This window comes from Perognathus longimembris, chromosome 10, assembly GCF_023159225.1.
Source record: "Perognathus longimembris pacificus isolate PPM17 chromosome 10, ASM2315922v1, whole genome shotgun sequence".
Classification (NCBI taxonomy): Eukaryota; Metazoa; Chordata; class Mammalia; order Rodentia; family Heteromyidae; genus Perognathus; species Perognathus longimembris.
Genome location: NC_063170.1, coordinates 31,442,468 through 31,462,309, shown reverse-complemented (window position 1 = coordinate 31,462,309; position 19,842 = coordinate 31,442,468). Strand labels below are relative to the sequence as shown.

General features: G+C 44.4%; 1 protein-coding gene across 1 annotated transcript; it reads right to left on the bottom strand.

Annotated features, from left to right (window-relative positions):
• Window positions 1–826: 826 nt before the first annotated feature.
• On the bottom strand, window positions 827–11,120 carry LOC125358522 (purine nucleoside phosphorylase). Its single transcript, XM_048355706.1, has 6 exons — window positions 10,981–11,120; window positions 6,392–6,561; window positions 2,707–2,810; window positions 2,291–2,466; window positions 1,996–2,186; window positions 827–1,414 (listed from the first exon to the last, which is right to left on the bottom strand). Exons 1-6 carry the CDS (start codon window positions 10,989–10,991, stop codon window positions 1,206–1,208), a joined length of 861 nt encoding a protein of 286 aa, XP_048211663.1. The 5' UTR covers window positions 10,992–11,120; the 3' UTR covers window positions 827–1,205.
• Between the last annotated feature and the right edge of the window lie 8,722 nt (window positions 11,121–19,842).

Here is a 19,842-nt window from a genome sequence, read left to right as displayed (position 1 = left end):
GAAAGCAAAGGCAATAAGCCAACAAAGAGCAAAGCCTGAATATTTCATCACAGGCAGATTTTGGCCAAGCCAACATGAAAGGACTGGAGCCCAGAAACTAGCAGAATAGAAAGACTTGCTCAAAGGGAAAGAATTGCTTCATACTTCACTGAGGCTCGCAGGAGGGATCTTGTCAGCAGTGGGGTGCCTGGCAGCAGACAAAGAGCTACTTGTCACTGTTCCCTCAGGAGGGAGTGACAGAGAGGACTGTATAAGGAGTTAATGGGAGAGAAAGCATAGGGAAAAGATAACTAGAGCCTTCGTAAAGAAGTAGCAATGAAGTACATGCTAAGCTTCCTGAAGTTCATGAGTAGCCAGGAAGTGAGACAAACAGAAGCAAGGAACATAAACAAGACTCGTCTTCAGAAGTGACTGAGTGCCAGAAGTCAGGTTTTCCTTGTTATGCAATGCCTTTCCTCTCCTCCACTGCTTTTGGCCTCCTTATCCCCATTTTCATCTTATAGTCTGAGAAGTAAACACATAAAACATGATTTCAGCTAGATGCTGGTGGCTCATGCCTGAACTCCTAGCCACTCAGTGGACTGAGATCTGAGGACTGCAGTTTAAAGCCAGCCTAGGTAAAAAGTCCTAGCAAAAATATGAAAATGGAAGATAGTTCTAGTGATAAGAGTTCCAGCCTTGAGCGAAAAGGCTAAAGGATAATACCCAGGTTATGAGTTCAAGCCTCAGTGCTGGCATAGAACAAACAAACCAACATATGGTCTTATAGCTTTTCATGCCAAGCTTGACTTATGCCTCTGCTTCACCCAAATTGCACAAAAATGAAAACATTTCATCTTTTTATTCAAAACATGACAGTGCTAAATAAAAGTCCAAAAGGCATTGGACTGATCTTTGTTTGGTCCAGTGGAGTAGAATTGAGTCACTCAGGATCAGAGGGCACAAAGCTAGAAGTTTGTGGGGTGATCCTAGGTGTGGTAGGCTCAGCTGTTACAGGACAAAGGTTCAAAAACTGCTGAGAAGGCAACTGTGCAAGAGGATGAGGTCCTGGAATGACTAGGGAGGGCAAGTGGGGAAGGGAATGTCAGGGCTATGGTCCTCATCTCTCCTGCCTAAAGGAAGAGGCACACAACCCCAGCAAGGGGCCAGAACAGGTGGTAGCTACTTGGATCCAGTGAGGGAAGCACCAAACCCCTCCAGAGCTGTCAGCTGGTAAGAGGAATGCTGGCCATAAGTAAGAAGACAAACTGCTCCAATTTCTGTGCAGCTTGTTTCCCAGCCTCCAGCACTTCCTCGTGATTGGCCTTCTCCAGATTTTCATAATCCATGATGACCTTGTTAGTGATGAGTGAGAAGCCAAAGACTCGAAGTCCACAGTGTCGGGCCACTATGACTTCTGGCACTGTGCTCATCCCTGCAGGGAGAAAGAGAAAGCTGCTATAGAGAACCTTGAATTGCTTTTCCCCTTAATTCTTTCTTTTTTTTTTGCCAGTCCTGGGGCTTGAACTCAGGGCCTGAGCACTGTCCCTGGCTTCTTTTTGCTCAAGGCTAGCACTCTACCACTTGAGCCACGGCACCACTTCTGGCTTTTTCTATATATGTGGTGCTAAGAAATCGAAGCCAGGGCTTCATGCATTCTAGGAAAGCACTAGGCCACATTCCCAGCCCTTTTCCCTAATTCTTTATGTGTGTATGTGTGCTGGTACAGTATTGGGGCTTGAACTCAGAGCCTCTCATTTGGCTTGCTCACGACTGGAACTTCACCACCTGAGCCACACCTCCAGCTTTGTTTAAAGATGGAGTCTCCATGAATCAAGCTTCATATGGCTTTGAACTGTGGTTCTCCAGATCTCAGCCTTCAGAGTAGCTAGGATTATAGACACGAGCCTCCAATGCCTGGCTGAGATCCTCTTGGAATCCAACTTTGTTATCTACTCCCATCATATGCACTTTACCAGATCCCTCACCCAAAACACCAGCCAAATTCCTTCTCACCAACAGCATCTGCCCCCAGGCTCTGCAGCAGGCGACACTCGGCAATGGTCTCAAAGCTGGGGCCTGCCAACATCACATAGGTCCCTTCCTGGAGCTCTCGCTGCTCCCCCATTTGTTTCCAGGCACTCAGAGCCTTTTGCCTCATATCCCGGTCATAAGCATCAGACATGGCAGGGAAACGAACTCCAAACCTAGAGCAAAAGTTGGATAACCTCAGATAAATGGATTTAGGTGAGCTCTCTCATCTGCTAGATACACCCTTAAACCCCACACATCTAGAAACAAAGGTACACACCGTTCATCATTAGGCCCTTGGAGGGGGTTCTGACCACAGAAACCAGGAAAGTTGATGTGATCACGGATCAGCATGATATCTCCAACCTCAAACTTGGGGTTGAGCCCTCCAGCTGCATTTGTGACCACCAAGGTATCCACACCCAGGAGCCGGAAAACCCTTATTGGGAATGTCACCTTAAAAGCAAAAGATTAGTTTGGTCAAAGTTGAGTGCCAACCCAGCAAGTGCAGGGTCCTGAGTTCAAATCCTAGCACAAAACAAAACTAAGAAAAAACTCAAATTTCACCAATTTACCTAGAAATACAAGGATTATATATCCTGAAAAAGGAAAAGGGGACCAAAACACTATTTCACACAAATAGGATAAGTTCTCCCCCTTTTTTCAGATTAAACAAGGCCTATGACCCTGATTTACCTTCCAGAGTGGATAGCCTTCATACATGTGAAACCTGCCCTTCATCATCACGCAAGTTCTGCCATTCAGGATTCCAAACACCAGTCGGCCAGCATGACCTGGCACTACATGCAAAAAAGAAAAATGAAAGGGATTATACTTTCCCCTCCACCACCACCCCCACCCCGCAGGTAAACTCAAGGCCCTCTCCCTCTACCATGTAAGCCACAGCTCCACTTCCAGCTCTTGGCTATTTAATTGAAGATAAGATTTTTGTGGACATTCCTGCCTAGGCTGGCTCTGAACTCTGATTTTCAGATGTCAGCTTTCTGAGTAGCTAGGATTACAGATGTGAATCACTGGCACACAGCTGAAATTATGCTTTTACATAATATACATCCATTAAGTGCTTGCTTAAGAGGGACTAGTTACTGTGTGTAGCATGTAAGGACATCATTAAACAAAATACATCTTAAAAACTGGTGGAGGACTAAAGACGACTCAGCAGTATAGCAACTGCCTAGCAAATTGTAGCCTTGAGTTCAAGCCCCAGGACTATTGATACCTAAATAAATAATAAATACCAATTTAGTGGTGAGTCAACAATCACAATCATACAATCCAATTTGAAGCTAAAACTCTGGGGAGAGAGTGCTTTAGTAGAAAATTCCAAAGAAATTGAGAAAGCCATACTGTGAGAGTATAAATATGTTCAAGTTGGAGTGAGGTACAGGTGGCTCATACCTGTAATCCAGGAAGTGTAGATCTAAGCTAGAAGCTAAGATTGGAGGTTCTCAGTTCAAAACCAGACCAAGCAGCCATCTGAGACTCTACAATTAACCAGGAAAAAGCCAAACCAGAGGCATGGCTTAAGGGGTAGAGTGGCTTGCCCTGATGGAAAAAGCTAAATGAGACCAAGAGGTCCTAAGTTCAAGCCCAGTCAATAACAAAACAATAAAATAAAATAAATAAGCTAGGTGCTGGTGTCTCACACCTGCAGTCCTAGCTACTCAGGAGGCTGAAATCTGAGGATCGCCATTCAAAGCCAGCCTAGGCAGAGCCAAAAATGATGGGCTGGGAACGGGGCTTAGTGGTAGAGTGCTTGCCTAGCATGCATGAAGACCTGGGTTCAATTCCTCAGTACCATATAAACAGAAAAGCTGGAAGTGGCACTGTGGCTTGTGGTAGACTGCTAGCCTTGAGCAAAAGGAAGCCAGAGATGGTGCTCAGGCCCTCAGTTTAAGCCCCAGAACTGGCAGAAAAAAAGCCAAAAATGAAGCTGTGGATCAAGTGGTATAGAACCATCCTTCAGTGAAAAAGCCAAATGAATGTACAAGCCTCAATTTCAAGCCACAGTACTGGCATGAAAACAAACAAAAAAGAAGTTGGCTATAATAAATTTGATAATTATAGGTGTCTTCCAAGATGTGTCAATTATTTTTCATAGTTCAAAATCTCTATATGTACTTTTTTAATTACAAAATTTTCTAAATTCTATATTACCTTAACTAAACTGTGTGTCTCCTCACCCCAGTAAGTAAGCTCTGTTTCTCAAATGCTAGCAAACAAGAATCATCTAAGTTCCTTCCATGACTCCTCAAACAGCCCTGAGGGAATGAATGCCAACACAGGCACATGAGGAAGATGAGGAGCACAGGAGTCCTTACATCTATTCCTTTTCTCTCCTAACAGATAGCAAACCTATGCCTCTCAGGGAATACAAGGCCTAGGAGAGGGACCAGAACCAAGATAAAATGTTGATGGCTAGATACTCAGAAATAGAGGAGCCCCTAAAATAAGTTCAAATAAATAAAATCCTAGCAATAGAGCAAAGTTGACACTGAAAAACCTAACTGGAATATAAAAAGTAAACAAGTCGATAGCATAAAACTAACATGCTTATCAGGGCTGGGAATGTGGCTTAGTGGTAGAGTGCTTGCCTAGCACGCATGAAGCCCTGGGTTCTATTCTTCAGCATCACATAAACAGAAAAAGCTGGAAGTGGCACTGTGGCTCAAGTGATAGAGTGCTAGACTTGAGCAAAAAGAAGCTAGGGACAGTGCCCAGGCCCTGAGTCCCAAGCCCCAGGACTGGCCAAAAAACAAAAGAAAGCAAAACTAACTTTCTTATCACTTAGTGCAGTGCCCTCCTCACTGTAGGCAGTGGCACTGCAGCCAATGTCACTACTATCTTCCTTAGAGAACTATGCCTTCCCTTCCCCTCCTTTTCATTTCTTCTAACTCCTGTTCCAACCCCCCCCCCCTTCTCTGTCTCCCAGAATTGCTCCAAAGAGGTTTTAGATATTCATTAAAAGTATTAGCTCACCGGGGAAAGAGTTAGAAAGGAATCTAAAAATTAATAAATAAACCAAGGCAAAAGTTATTTGAAAGTAAGTCAAACCAACTTGCCTTGTACTTGACCCTGTTTCTCCCGGCCCCTTTCTAAGTTTTGGCATAGGCACTTTCTGGCTGCTGTTAGAATTCTAGACAGTCCATCTTCAGATCCTGCTGAAAACAACTGTGCCAGGAATCTACCCTTCTCTCTTTCCTGAAGATGTGAATCAGATATTGTATTAATGTGTGTGATTTAGCCAGATGCTTGATGATAGATCTCACCTGTAATCCTATATACTCAGGAGACTGAGATCTGAAGATCAAGGTTTGAGGCCAGCCTGGACAGAAAAAAAAAAATCCCTGATTCCTAGCTCTTAACTAACAAGCTATGATTCAAGTAGGAGACTGCCAACCTTAAGTGAAAAAAGCTAAGGAAGAGTGCAAGGCCCTGAGTTCTAGCCTAAGTACTGGCATACCACATGCACGCGCACGCGCGCGCACGCGCACACACACGCACACGCACACACACGCACGCACACACACACACACACACAATGTTGATCTGTGTGCTGTTGCTGTGCATTGACATATGCCTACACCTGGTGCTAGAGTTATGTGGACAGTGAGTGGCAGAAACACATTGGTTGGAAAGACGCCTGGCTTTTCTTATTTTTGTGGTACTAGGGGTAGAACTCAAGAGTTTCCCAAATGCTATGGGCAAGTGATCTACCATCATAATGCACTCTCAGGATCGGGAGGCTAATATTCTTTTATTTTTTTGTCAGTCCTGGGACTTGGTGCCACAGACACTGCTTTTTTCATTTAAGCTACAGGCTAGAGGAAATGAGGGATGTATAGGTAGATGGTGCTGGTAGATGGGAAGAGACATCATGTGAGGAGAGCTATTATACAGCTTCAAAGAGCTCTAAATCAGTAAAGCACATGAAAGGGTCATCACAGTCTGACACACAAGCCCAGGCTATTATAGGATTCCTACTAGAGTAAGCTCCTTCTGAAGTCATGTGATTTCTCTCTCTCTCTCTCTCTCTCTCTCTCTCTCTCTCTCTGCCAGAACTGGGGCTTGAACGCAGGGTCTAGACACTATCCCTAAGCTTTTTCACCCAAGGCTAGTGATATAGAACACTAGACCCACTCCTTCTAGCTTTTCTTGCTAGTTAATTGGCGATAAGAGTCTCATGGACTTTTCCCACTCAGGCTGGCTTTGAACTGTGATCTTCAGATCTTCAGATCTCTCAGCCTCCTGAGTTGCTAGGAATATAGGGGTGAGACACTGGCTCCCAGCCTTTTGTCTTTCCTGGTTGGATTTGATAGAATTCCAAAGTCCCTCAATACCATCCCCTACACCCAAGTACCTGTGCTTTGGGGAAAGTTGGGTATCTCAGTGTACTCAAAAGTCTGAGCCTCAGTTAGTTTATCAGTCAGACCTCCTAACCCAGAGCCACAGATCACTGCCACTTGAGGTCGGTGCTTGGTATGAGAGAGAAGCCATTCTGCAGTGTTCTGATAATCTTCATATGTGAATCTAGGGGAAAAAAAGAAACACAAATAATTTCACTACCATTCCAAGAACAATACAGACAAGAATACCTTCAGTGCAGAAAGGTTGAAGCATCATGGGTCATCATGGCACTCAGAAGGAGCAGGGAGTCTGTTAACCAACCCATTCATTCCCACTTTCACTTTCCCATGCTCACTGAAAGTCTGACGGGAAACTCCCTCCATTCTAAAGCTTGGCAAAAGTGAATAGAATGTGTTTCCACTAACAGCCTCAAAATGCATACTGTTGGGGCTGGGAGTTTGCCTAGCATCCATGAGGCCCTGGGTTCAATTCCTCAGCACTACATAAACAGAAAAAGCAGAAGGTGGCATTATGGCTCAAGAGGAAGACTGCTAGCCTTGAGCAAAAAGAAGTCAGGAACAGTGCTCAGGCCCTGAGTCCCATGCTCCAGGATTGGCACACACACACACAAAAAAATGTGTACTGTTAACATTGGCACGTCTTGCTTTATGAGACTAGAGATGGAACTCAGCCTCCCAAATGCTATGGGCAAGTGTTTCACCACTGTAACACACCCTCAGCACTGGGAGGTTAATATTCTTTTTTTGGGGGGGTCCATCCTGGGGCTTGAACTCTGGGCTTGGGCACTGTCCCAAGGTTTTTTTGCTCAAGGCTAGCACTCTACTACCACTTGAGCCATAGCACCACTTCTGGTTTTCTGGTGGTTAACTGGAGATAAGAGTCTCATGGTTTGAAGCCAGCCCTGACAGGAAAGTCTATGAACCTCAGATCTCAGCCTCTTGAGTACCTAGGATTACAGGCGTGAGCCACCAGTGCCCAGCTAGGTTAATATTCTTTATGTAAAAGATTTAAAGATTCCCTCATTGGGAATAATTAGTACAAGTCTAGGATAGTCCTAGCAGATGATCACAATAGCTCAATAGCTATGTCTATATGAACACATAAGATGATGCTAAGCAAAATGAACGCCAAGTTATGGAAACAAGTGGTATGTCATTGTTATTTTCAACACGCCATGTGAAATCACACTCTTTTTTTTTTTGTATTTCTTTCCCGTGGTTTTACCCCAATATCACTGTAACTGATTTTAGTACCCTGGATATTGTATGTATGTGTATTGGAACCAGGGAAGGGAAAGGGAATACCAAAATCGAGAGACAAAAGATAAAAAGACAAATCAATGCAACAGCAATATTTACAAAACTATATGGTATAAACCAACTGTACAACTCATGGGGGTTTGAGGGAAATGGGGAAGGGGAAGCCGGGGAAAAATGAGGGAGGAGGTGACAAGTTGGATAAGAAATGTACTCACTGCCTTATGTATGAAACTGTAACCCCTCTGTACTTCACTTTGACAACAAAAAAAAATGAAAAAAAGAAGATTTAAGGAGAGGCCTACAGATTCTGGAGGAGTACAATGAAATAATCAAGTCAACGAGAGTAAATCTAAGGAAAACAGAATGAAAACCTTACTGAGAGCAGAGATACAAGCTTCCTTAGCTACCAGTTCCCTAAAGACATTCAAAAATACAGCTAAGACTGAAGGCAGGAATAAACCCAATTCTCTTTTGGGTCCTCATCGTACAGCTCCATACTTAAGGAAATATTAACAGAGCTAAATTTTCTCCTTTCCTTTCTTTTGGTAGTGCTGAAGATCAAATGCAGGTCCTCCTAGATTAGGTAAACACTCACCACAGCCCCAGCCCCAGCTTTTCTTTACTTATATATTGTTTTTTGTTTGAAGCAGAATTTCTCTATGTTCTCCATGCTGGTCTTGAATTTCTGGACTCAAGTGATCCTCCTAGCTTGGATATTATGAAGAATTTCATGCTAGATTTTTTTAGTTAACAAGAAAAGCAATAGGACACCACAGCCTGAGAATCACAAGTTTGAAGTCAGCTTGGGCTGCATATGGAGTTCCAGCTCAGCCTGGGCAGATTACTGCCTCAAAAAAAGAGAAAGAAAAAAGAGAAAGGAAGGCAGGAAGGAAGAGAGGGGAGAGAGGGAAGAGGGGGGGAGGGGGGAGGGGGGGAGGGAGAGGGGGGAACGTGTGCCAGGTGTTGGTTGCTCAGGTCTATAATCCTTACTACCCAAGAGGCTGAGATCTGAGAATCGAGGATTACTGCTACACCTGGTATAGAGGTCCATGAGACACTTATCTCTAATCAGCAAAAAGCTAGGAGTGGAGGTGTGGCAAGCAGTAGCCCACCAGCCTTGAGCACAGAAGTCAAGCCAAGCAAGGTCCTAAGTTCAAGCCCCCAGTACTGACACAAAAGGGGGTGAGGAATCAGGAAGGAGAAAAAAAGAAAAAATTAAAAAGAAAAGGAAAAGACTATGGGAACTCTCCTAGATCCCTACTTCTGGGATTCCCAGGTTCACACAGACCCTTATCACATGGTATCACAGAGACACTCAAGACCAGAGACTGAACTGTTGCAGGAAAAGCTGGCCAAATCTGCACTAGTTATCAAAGGTTAAATTAGGACTGATTGCATAGATAATCATCAGACTTGTTAAAAATACAAATTAAGCTGCCACAGGTGGCTTACACTTGTAACCCTAGCTACTCAGGAGACTGAGATCTGAGAATCAAGGTTTGAAGCCAGCTTGAGCAGGAAAATCTAAGAGACACGTATCTCCAATTAATTACCTAAAGAGCTGTGCCTCAAGTGGTAGAGCACTAGCCTTGAACAAAAGAAGCTCAGGAAAAGTGCCCAAACCCTGAGTTCAAGCCCTAGGACCAACACCAAAATAATAATAACAATTATTATTATATATAATTACTATATATTATTTATATTATTGTTTTTGTTACAGGTTTGGTGGCCTGTAATTTATACTCCTTGCTACTCTGGAGGCTGAAACTTGAAGGATCAAGAGTTAAAAACAACCCAGACAGAAGAGTACATCTCCAATTATCCAGCAAAACAGCAAGACTGGTGCCAAATAGCATAGTGCCAGCTAGCTGTATCAGAAAATTAAAAACAAAATTCTAGATTTACTCCTACAGATAAAAAAAAAATGCTGCTAGAGGTGTAACTCCATGTAACACTTGCCTAGCACATAGCAAGTCCTAGGAAATTGCATCACAGCAAAATGAAACAAAAAAAAAGTTTTAAAATACTTTTGAAGGAGCTCCAAAGACCTATGGCTCTGTTACATGTGGAACTTGACCTTGTCTCCTACTTTCCTCATTTCCTGTTTCTCCCTTCCTTCCCTGCCTACTCCTGTCTTCCTTTCTCTCTTTGCCCTCCAGGAAGCTAACAGTGCCTGTACACTTACCCAGAAACTCTACACCATTAGCAAGAATAAACCCAGAAACCTTCCTCACAATTCCAAGTAAATTCCATCTCCCCCTTCTGAAAAGATTAAGATTGATATCTCCAAGGTGGAATAGAGATGTAATAGAACTGAACTAAGGAGGCCTCCAGAAGACGTGTTTTCAAGAAGCTTGGGGTGGGGCTCACCTATAGTCCCAGCCACTCACTAGAACTCCTGAGGCTAAATGTAGACAAAAACAGACAAAACTCACAATACACCAGGCCACCCTCAGCAAATGAGCTAGGTGATGGGAGGGGGGAGAATACAGCCATGAGGTGGGGGAAAGCGTGATAAACCTTAAGGAAATAAATGAAGACGGGAGCCTGTAATCCTAGATACTCAGGAAGTTGAGATCTGAAGATGGAGGTTTGAAGCCCTCCTGGTCAAAAAATTCTCTGAGAGTCTTATTTCCAACTAACCACCAAAAAGCTGGAAGCAGAGCTGTAGCTCAAGTGGCAAAGTAGCCCGACCCTGAGTTCAAGCCAAAGAAAGAGGGAGAGGGAGAAGAAGAGCAGGGAAGGGCAGAGAAGGGAGAGGAGGAGAATAACATCGCCAAGAGGGGAAGGTAAATAAAAAGTGCATGTCTAGCCTTTTCATTGGCTTCACAAATACCTGCCCAAAGAAAACTTTTTTCCATTTGCAACTTAATCGCACTTCCAGTCTGGAGGGGAGGGAAGAGCTTCCAAAAGAAGCCAGTAGTTTGGAGTGAAGGAAGCATTTGGAATGTGAGCCCCTGAAGAGCCTCCTGGCTGGGGTTCGAGACGAAAGTCTTCCTTGGGGGTTAGCCGGCTGTCCTCAGCACCCTCGAGCCCCTCCACACACGGACACAAAGCTACTTTTAGGAATGGTTCACACCACACAACCAGTCCCCTTCCTGCTTGGGCGGCGCCAGCCCGGCTCGACTCCCGCGCGCTGGCTGCCCGGCCATCCTGCCGCTCTGACCTGCACCAGGCTCTGTACCAGGCCTCCCAGTATCGCCAAGGCTAAGGCTTCCTCCCGAGGCCATCGGAGCCCAGGAGGCCAAGTCCCCAGGTCTCAGCGACAGTCACTTCCCCTCCCCAGGGTCCTCGGGGGTCCCTGGCCCGGCGCCCGCCTCACCGATTCTCCATGTCCGGGCAGAAGCGGCTCGCTCGAGTGCCTATCGCTGCGCAGGGATAGGCTGCGCGGGGACTAGCCGTAAGGCTGCTGGGGCTGGTCCACAGTTCGGGTTCCGACCTCCGGGCGCAGGTTTATAGTCCCCGTCAAGGACCCGCCAGCCAATGGCCGCGGAGCTCGGGGGCCGGCCCCGTCTCCATGGAGACGCGCCCGGCTTGTCCCTGGGGCCTGGCCCTCGGCACCGGCCTCCCACCCTGGCAACCCAGCATTCATTCTGCTAGGGCTCCTGCTCTCAGGGCTGGGGTTTTCACCCTGCGCTGAAGGGGCCAGGAGAAGGGTGGAGAACCTACGAACCATCTAATCAGCAACACCAATTCTGGGCGGTGTCTCCCCCAAACCCTAAGAAATTTGAAAAGAGAAATTTTCAAACTTTAGATCATGAAACCCCAGGATGAAATGGAATGAGTCACAATAGGGGTGTTAACCTAAGCAAAGTACAATAAATATATGAATATGGAAATGCCACGTTGAAACCCCTTGATACAATTAGCATAGTTTAAACCGGGCGCCTGGTGGCTCACATCTGTAATCCTAGCTACTCAGGAGGCTGATATCTGAGGTTTGCTGTTCAAAGATAGCCCGGACAAGAAAGGCAGTGAGACTTATCTCCAATTAACCACCAGAAAACCAGAAGTGGCGCTGTGGGCTGTGGTTCAGGTACAGTGCTAGCCTTGAGCTGAAGAGCTCAGGGACAGGGCCCAGGCCCAGAGTTCAAGCCTCATGACTAGCCAAAAAATATATAGTTCGTTTTTTTAAAAAAATGAATTGAGCCAGTATCTGTGTTGCTAGTTCTGGACAAAGGAAGCACTGGCAATAGTGATGACTTGGAGACTGCAGGGTTTGGGGATCCAGATGGGGAGGTAAAAGAATTCTTAGGGACCTAGATATAGACAGGATGGGGACAGGTTGGCTAGGTGCACAGTACTGAACACAAGGAATTCTGATAATTGGAGAAAGAGTCCTGCCAAGGCAAAAGTTACTGAAACAGAATTACGCACTTTTTTTCTAGAATTATACAATGTAACATCTTTGAAGAAATTTAGCTCTTTCTATTCCCACACCACTTACAAATCTATTCCTATATCATCCCAGGGGTCGTTGTTTAGCTTTTCCAATCCTCTACCTGTTCCTTGTATTAAACTCAACACTGCATAGCACTTTACTCACCATTTTGGGTAGAGCCAATTCTCCAGCCTTCTTGCTTGATTTCATTTAGCAAATGTTTCCTGAACATCAGTTATGGATCAGACTGTTATATTGTGGAGAAAAGAGTGAAATAATAGCTGTAAAGCAAAAAATTATGATGTAAAGGATTAGACCCAAGCTGATGCCAGTGGACACCTGTAATTCTAGTTACTCAGGAGGCTGAGGTCTGAGGGTTGTGGTTTGAAGCCAGACCAGTCAACAAAGTCCAGGAGACTCTTATCTCCAATTAACCACAAAAAGAAAAAGAAAAAGAAAATGAAGCCATGGCACTAACCTTGAGCAAAGAGATAAGAGAGCAGCCAGCTCCTGAGTTTAAGCCCCAGGACCAGTACCAAAATACAAATATATAAATAAAAAGTAAACAAACCAGTACGTAGGGTCACAGATGTGGTTCAAGTTACTCTGGAGGTTGTAGGTATGAAGATCATAGGCCTGCCCAGATAAAAACACAAAATAAGTCTGGGGCATGGCTCAAGTGGTAGGACAAGAAGAAGGCCCAGAAATTAAACTTTAATTCAGAAAACTAAAATATTTAAAGAGTTAAAAAAAACTAACAAATCTAATCCAGTTTACACAAGACAAGATTACAACATTATTTTATCTAAGGACATTCAAACAATCAGCTCATTTTAATGGACTCTGCCTAACATAAATATACACAAGCCAAAAATGATGACTTTGATCTGTTTTCAACACTTGAGTCCAGAGTTCCAGTTTCTCAGTTCACAGTGTACATATTATCTCAACAACCCTTCATACTACTTCTAGATCAACAGAGATACCTAACAGCCTTTTTGCTGTTTTGTGTGTGTGTGTGTTTTGTTTTGTTTTTTAATCTCTAGCTTTGCTTTTGCAGTTGCTGGTTCCCAACAATTCAGTAACCATTTGGGTGGGGGAAGGCAGAGTGGTGATTCATGACTACAATGCTAGTAACTTACAGGCAGAGATTGGGTGGATGCAGTCCAAGGCCAGCCCAGGGAAAACCTCACGAATCCATCCCCCAAATAAATCAATAAGGACTGGAGACAGGGCTCAAATGGTAAAAGTATTTGTCTACTAGTACAAGGCCTTGAGTTCAAACCCCAGGATAAGCATCAGGAAAAAAAAAAATGGCAGAGAATGTAGTAATGTGACCTAGTGGTAGAGTGCTTGCCTAGCGTGTATGAAGCTCTGCGTTTGGTTCTTCAGCACCGCACACACAGAAAAATCCAGAAGTAGCACTGTGCCTCAAGTGGTAGAGTGCTAGCCTTGAGCAAAATAAGCCCAGGGACAGTGCCCAGTCCCTGAGTTCAAGCCCCAGGACTAGCAAAAAAGAAAGTCCTTGAGACTCTTATCTCAAATTAGCCAGCAAAATGCCAGAAGCGAAGCTATAGCTCAAGTGGTAGAACTCAAGCCTTAAGCAAAAAAGCTAAGGGGAAAAGCCCAGGCCCTGAGTTCAAACCCTAGTACCAACACATATACATACATAAAGATTAAAATAAAAATTAAAACCCAGAAGCTCAAGGGTAGAGTGCCAGCTTTGAGTGAAAAAGCTAAGCAACGGCTCCTTGGCCTTAAGTTCAAGGCCCAGTATTGGCACACACACACACACACACACACACACACACACACACACACACACACAATGCTTTAGTGTAAGTTGTCTTTATCTGTTAAAGAATCACTTTCCTGTTTGTCTCACCTTTTTTTTTGCCAGTCCTGGGCCTTGAACTCAGGGCCTGAGCACTGTCCCTGGCTTCTTTTTGTTCAAGGCTAGCACTGTGCCACTTGAGCCACAGCACCACTTCTGGCCATTTTCTATATATGTGGTGCTGAAGGCTTCATGTATATGAGGCAAGCACTCTTGCCACTAGGCTATATTCCCAGCCCCCCTTTTGTTTCACTTTTATGTCTCTCATCTGTGATTCATTCAGTGGCTAGAACAAGATACTGGAGTTCTAGGAAGAAATGTCCTACGATCTCTCATTTCAGACTTGGCTCTTGGAGATACAGGATGACTATATTCTCCAAAGGTGAGTGAAAGAACCCAGGAAAGTATAAAAGCCCAGTGTAATTAACATAAATTAATCCCACATTCTTTCCATCCTATCCATCTCATCCCCCATTGTGACTAGCTCATCCTGAATGTTACTAGAAATAGTCTTTACTCAGGAAATGGATGAAAAAGAAGGACTGTCTTGTTTTTAGATTAGTAAACTACCAATTTATGGAAAGGTGAAAAAAAGAGTGCTGGTGGCTTACACCTATAATCCGAGCTCCTCAGGAGGCTGAGAACTGATTATTGTGGTTCAAAGCCAGCCTTGGCAGGGAAGTTCATGAGACTGTTCAGTTTAATTAACCAACAGAAAGCTGGAAGTAGGGCTGGAAATGTGGCTTAGTGGTAGGGTGCTTGCCTAGCATGCATGAAGCCCTGGGTTTGATTCTTCAGCATCACATACACAGAAAAAAAGCCAGAAGTGGTGCTGTGGCTCAAGAGGCAGGGTGTTAACCTTGAGCAAAGCCAAGCCAGGGACAGTGCCCAGGCCCTAAGTCCCAAGCCCCAAAACTGGAAAAAAAAAAGCTGGAAGTAGAGGTGTGAAGAGATAAAGTATCAATTTTGAGAGGATAAAAAAAAAAAAACCAAGCAAGAGTTCAGGGCCCAAGTTTAAGCCTTAGAATGGGAAGAAAGAGAAAAGGAGAGGGAGAGCAAAATGAAAAGATAGAATGAAAATTGGGACATTTTGTTATGCCAAGTCGCAAGACGACCACCAAGAAGGCCACCAAGACTCAGACATTCTGAAATGCAAAAGCAAGGCAAGGCTTTATTCAAGCGAGCTGCAACTTGGGCCTTGTCCTACCCACTGACACAGCGGAGGTTAGGAGGAAGCCACGAGCTGCGATTACACAGAGCTTATAAAGGCAAAAACAAAGTTACAACAATCAGGTGTTCAAGCAAGCAAGATTAGGACACAGGTACAAATCTGATTGGCTCAGGGCTTGAGGCATTCTGGGGGCAGTTAGAGTTAAGCATTCCCAGTGGCTAGAGTTCTTGACCGACTGGGCCCTAATAAGCTTGTCCTGGGTTTGCTCACAGGGCCTGCTTATCTCAGGTTCCCGTGGTAAAGTAGGGTTCGCGTGGTAAAGTGGGGCCTGACTTCAAAGTCTGGCACTTCAATTTAGGCCATAGAATTTAGACATGTGCTCTTCATTGCATTCACACAGGCAGGCTGTGTACTAGTCATTGAAGTTTTTCTTACACTTGCCTGTTATGGACTGAATTGTCCTCTGTTGTGTTGAAAACAACCCCCAATATGACTATATTTGTGGATAAGGATTTTTTTGTTCTTGTTTTGGTTTGGGTTTTTTCTAGCCCTGGGGCTTGAACTCAGGGCCTGAGCACTGTCCCTGGCTTCTCTTTGCTCAAAGTTAGCACTCTACCATTTGAGCCACAGTGTCACGTTCAGCTTTTTCTGTTTATATGGTACTGAGGAATTGAAACCAGGGCCTCATGCGTGCTAAGCAAGCACTCTACCACTAAGCCACATTCCCAGCCCCTGGATAAAGTCTTTAAGTAATAAAGTGGGCTGGGGATATGGCCTAGTGGCAAGAGAGCTTGCCTTGTATTCATGAGGCCCTGGGTTCGATTCCCCAGCACCACATATACAGAAAACAGCCAGAAGTGGCGCTGTGGCTCAAGTGGCAGAGTGCTAGCCTTGAGCAAAAGGAAGCCAAGGAAGCCAGGGACAGTGCTCAGGCCCTGAGTCCAAGGCCCAGGACTGGCCAAAAAATAATAATAATAATAAAGTAATAAATTACTTTAACAAAGTAATAAAGGTTAAATAAGGCCACAAGGGTGAGGTGATTAGCTAATAGGAGCAGTGCTGTTAGAAGTTCACACAGAAGAACTTCACACAGAAGTTCACACAGAGAAAATGCTTCATAAGCATGGGAAAATGACCTCTGAAAGCCAAGTTGAGAAGTCAGTCTTAAAAGAAAGTGAACCAGGCCAGGTGTTGATAGCTCATACTTGTAATCCTAGCTACTCAGGAGACTCAGGTTTGAGAATTGCAGTTTGAAGCTATAAGCAGGAAAGTCCAGGAGACTTCTCTCCAACTAACAAACCAAAAAGCCAGATGTGGAGGTGTCGCTCAATTCATAGAGGACCCAGCCTTAAGCAGAAATGCTCCAGGAAAACTGACCCTGAGTTCAAGCCCCAATATAGGCATGAAAGAATAAATGAATGCAAGACAGGCAGGCAGGCAGGCAGGCAGGAAGGAAGGAAGGAAGGAAGGAAGGAAGGAAGGAAGGAAGGAAGGAAGGAAGGAAGGAAGGAAGGAAACTGTCAGGTACCAGTGGCTTATGCCTATATTCCTAGCTACTCAGGAGGCTGAGATCTGAGGATCAAAGCCAGGCAGGAAAATCCATGAGACTCTAATCTCCAATTAACCAGCAGTGAAGCAATAAGAGGAGTTGTGAGTCAAATGATCGAGTGCTAGCCTTGAGTGAAAAAGGTAAGGGACAGTACTCATGCCCTGAGTTCAAGCCCTAGTACTGGCACAAAAAAGTAAATAAATTAAAAAAGAAAAGAGAGAAAAACCTACTGACCCCTTGACACTGGATTTTTCAACATCCAAAACAGTAGGAAAGAGAATGCATGCCTGTTACAACTGTTAGCATCTCCCTAACCTCACATCCTCAGCTCCTCCCATTAGCTCCCAGATCCACCCATACCTAATGAGCCACTCCTACTCACTATTAAGACCTACCTACTTCCCCTACTTACCCCCAGAGAGAGAAGCTGCCACCTGGATTGGGTGCAGATGCCATGTAGCTCCCTTTCCCATGGGAGCTATGGCCCCACTAATAAACCTCCTTATGAACCTTCTTCTCCTGTCTATGATTATTTCCACATGGTCCCCTGGGATGGCTGGGACATATCCTTTCATTGGTGCTGAAACCCCGGATACGTTCCTCAGTGGATTTGCCCCCCTATTCCTGGGGGGGTCCAAGCTGCCCCTGGGACCTGTTCTGTCCAACCAGAGGACCACTGAGGTAACTTCTCCTGACCGAGCACTCTACTTCCATCCACCACAACGACAGATTTGAACCTCCAACCAGAGTGAGTGAATTTAACCCGGGGCTCTGATCTGATTTTCCGTAGGGTCACAGGGCCGAGGTTTCAGAGCCACACAAAGTTCCATAGGATCACAGGGCTGAGAATTCAGAGCCACACAGAGGAAAAACTCTTGGCGCCAAGTTCTTTTTCTTTTTTTTTTTTTTTTAGGGTTTTTTAAATTAAATTTATTTATTAATTGAACACAAATTTTTTGACAAGGTGTTGTGCAAAAAGGGTACAGTTACATAGTAGGGCAGTGTGTACATTTCTTGTGATATCTTACGCCCTGTTTTTCTTTCCCTTCTCTAGGTCAGGTAGACATATATACAATATACAATGTATCGAGAACATATACAGTAGCCACGTGGCCACGCCCAAGAAAGTTCGCCTAGGGCTTTAAATGTAATGTCGATATTAGACAATATGTCGACAGTAGTCTTATTTGAACGTACATACCTAGCTTTTGAGTTATTGTATTCCCCTGAGAGGTCAATTTTTGACCTTTATATGTTGAGTAATTGTTTGGTTTTAGTTACATACTGTTGGGTCGCTGGCCCAATCCTGTGGGGAATCCTATTTGACAAGCAGTTTTTGGTTTCACAGACTTGGTCTCTACTGTCTCTCCATCTCCCTTTGTTAACAGTCATATATCAGGGGCTGGGGATATGGCCTAGTGGCAAGAGCGCTTGCCTCGTATACCTGAAGCCCTGGGTTCGATTCCCCAGCACCACATATACAGAAAATGGGCAGAAGTGGCGCTGTGGTTCAAGTGGCAGAGTGCTAGCCTTGAGCAAAAGGAAGCCAGGGACAGTGCTCAGGCCCTGAGTCCAAGCCCCAGGACTGGCAAAAAAAAAAAAAAAAAAAAAAAGCAGTCATATGTCAGGGAGATCATGCCCCTTTGTTTTCTGTGTTCTAGGCTTGTCTCGCTCAACATTATTTGTTCGAGTTCTGACCATTTCCCTGCGAATAACAATATTTCACCATTCCTAATTGCTATGTAGTATTCCATTGTGTATAAGTACCATAGTTTTTGGATCCACTCGTCTGAGGAGAGGCATCTGGGTAGTTTCCATATTTTGGCTATTGTGAATTGTGCCGCGATAAACATGGAAGTACAAATGTCTTTTTGATATCTTGGGGTTTGCTGTTTAGGATAGATGCCTAGGAGTGGTATGGCTGGGTCATAGGGTAGGTCTATATTGAGCTTTTTGAGAAACCTCCATACTGTTCTCCAAAGTGGTTGTACTAATTTGCACTCCCACCAACAATGGAGAAGGGTTCCTCTTTCCCCACAGCCCCTCCAGCATTTGTTGTTTCCTGAGTTCAAAGTATAGGCCATTCTAACTGGGGTGAGGTGGTATCTCAGGGTTGTTTTTATTTGCATTTCCTTTACTACCAGGGATGTTGAGCATTTCCTCATGTGTTTCTTTGCCATTTTTATATCTTCTCTTGTGAAGTCTCTCTTTAGCTCCTTTGTCCATTTCCTAATAGGTTTATTGGGCTTGGAGGGGCTTAGTTTTTTGAGTTCTCTGTAGATGACAGATATCAGGCCTTTGTCTGTTGCTGTGCTGGTAAATATCCTTTCCCATATCGTTGGCTCTCTTTCTACTTTGGTGGCTATGTCCTTAGCTGTGCAGAAACTTTTTAATTTGTAGTAGTCCCATTTGTCAAGTCTTTCCCCTATTTGTTGTGCCCCTGGGACTATATTCAGGAAGTTCCTTCCTGTGCCTATAAGTTCTAGTATCTTTCCTACTCTGTCCTTTAGTAGTTTCAAGGATTCAGGTCTGATGTTGAGGTCCTTGAACCATTTTGAGTTGATCTTGGTGCATGGTGATAGGCTTGGGTCTACTTTGAGTTTTCTGCATATGGCTGCCCAGTTTTCCCAGCACCAGTAGTTGAAGAGGCTATGTTTATTCCATTGTATGTCTTTAGCTCCTTTGTCGAATATCAGCTGGCTGTAAGAGTGTGGTTTTATTTCTGGATCTTCAATTCTAATCCATTGGTCTTCCGATCTGTTTTTGTACCAATACCATGCTGTTTTTGTTATGATGGCCTTGTAGTAGAGCTTGAAGTCTGGTATTGTGATACCTCCTGCACTGCTTTTTTTGCCTAGATTTGCTTTGGGTATTCTAGGTTTTTTGCTGTTCCATATGAATTTATGGGTTGCTTTCTCTATTTCAGTGAAGAATGTAGCTGGGATCTTGATGGGGATTGCATTGAATTTGTATAACAATTTGGGCAATATGGTCTTGGCGCCAAGTTCTGAGCTCCACTCCCAGAGACCTTACGTCAGCAGGCTAGGTAATTCAAGGGAATCAGCAATTGGCTCCATTGCTGTCTATTCCCTCACAGTTGACTTGGAGTCAACTGAACAGAGCCCCACTGGTATGCTGGTAGGTTATCTCTAGTTCAGCTCCCCTGGTCACTCATCAAGTGGGGGCCAGTCTAAAATGTGTCAGGAAAGCTGCTCAAGTTTGAGCCCAATCTTACAAATGTGGAATTCC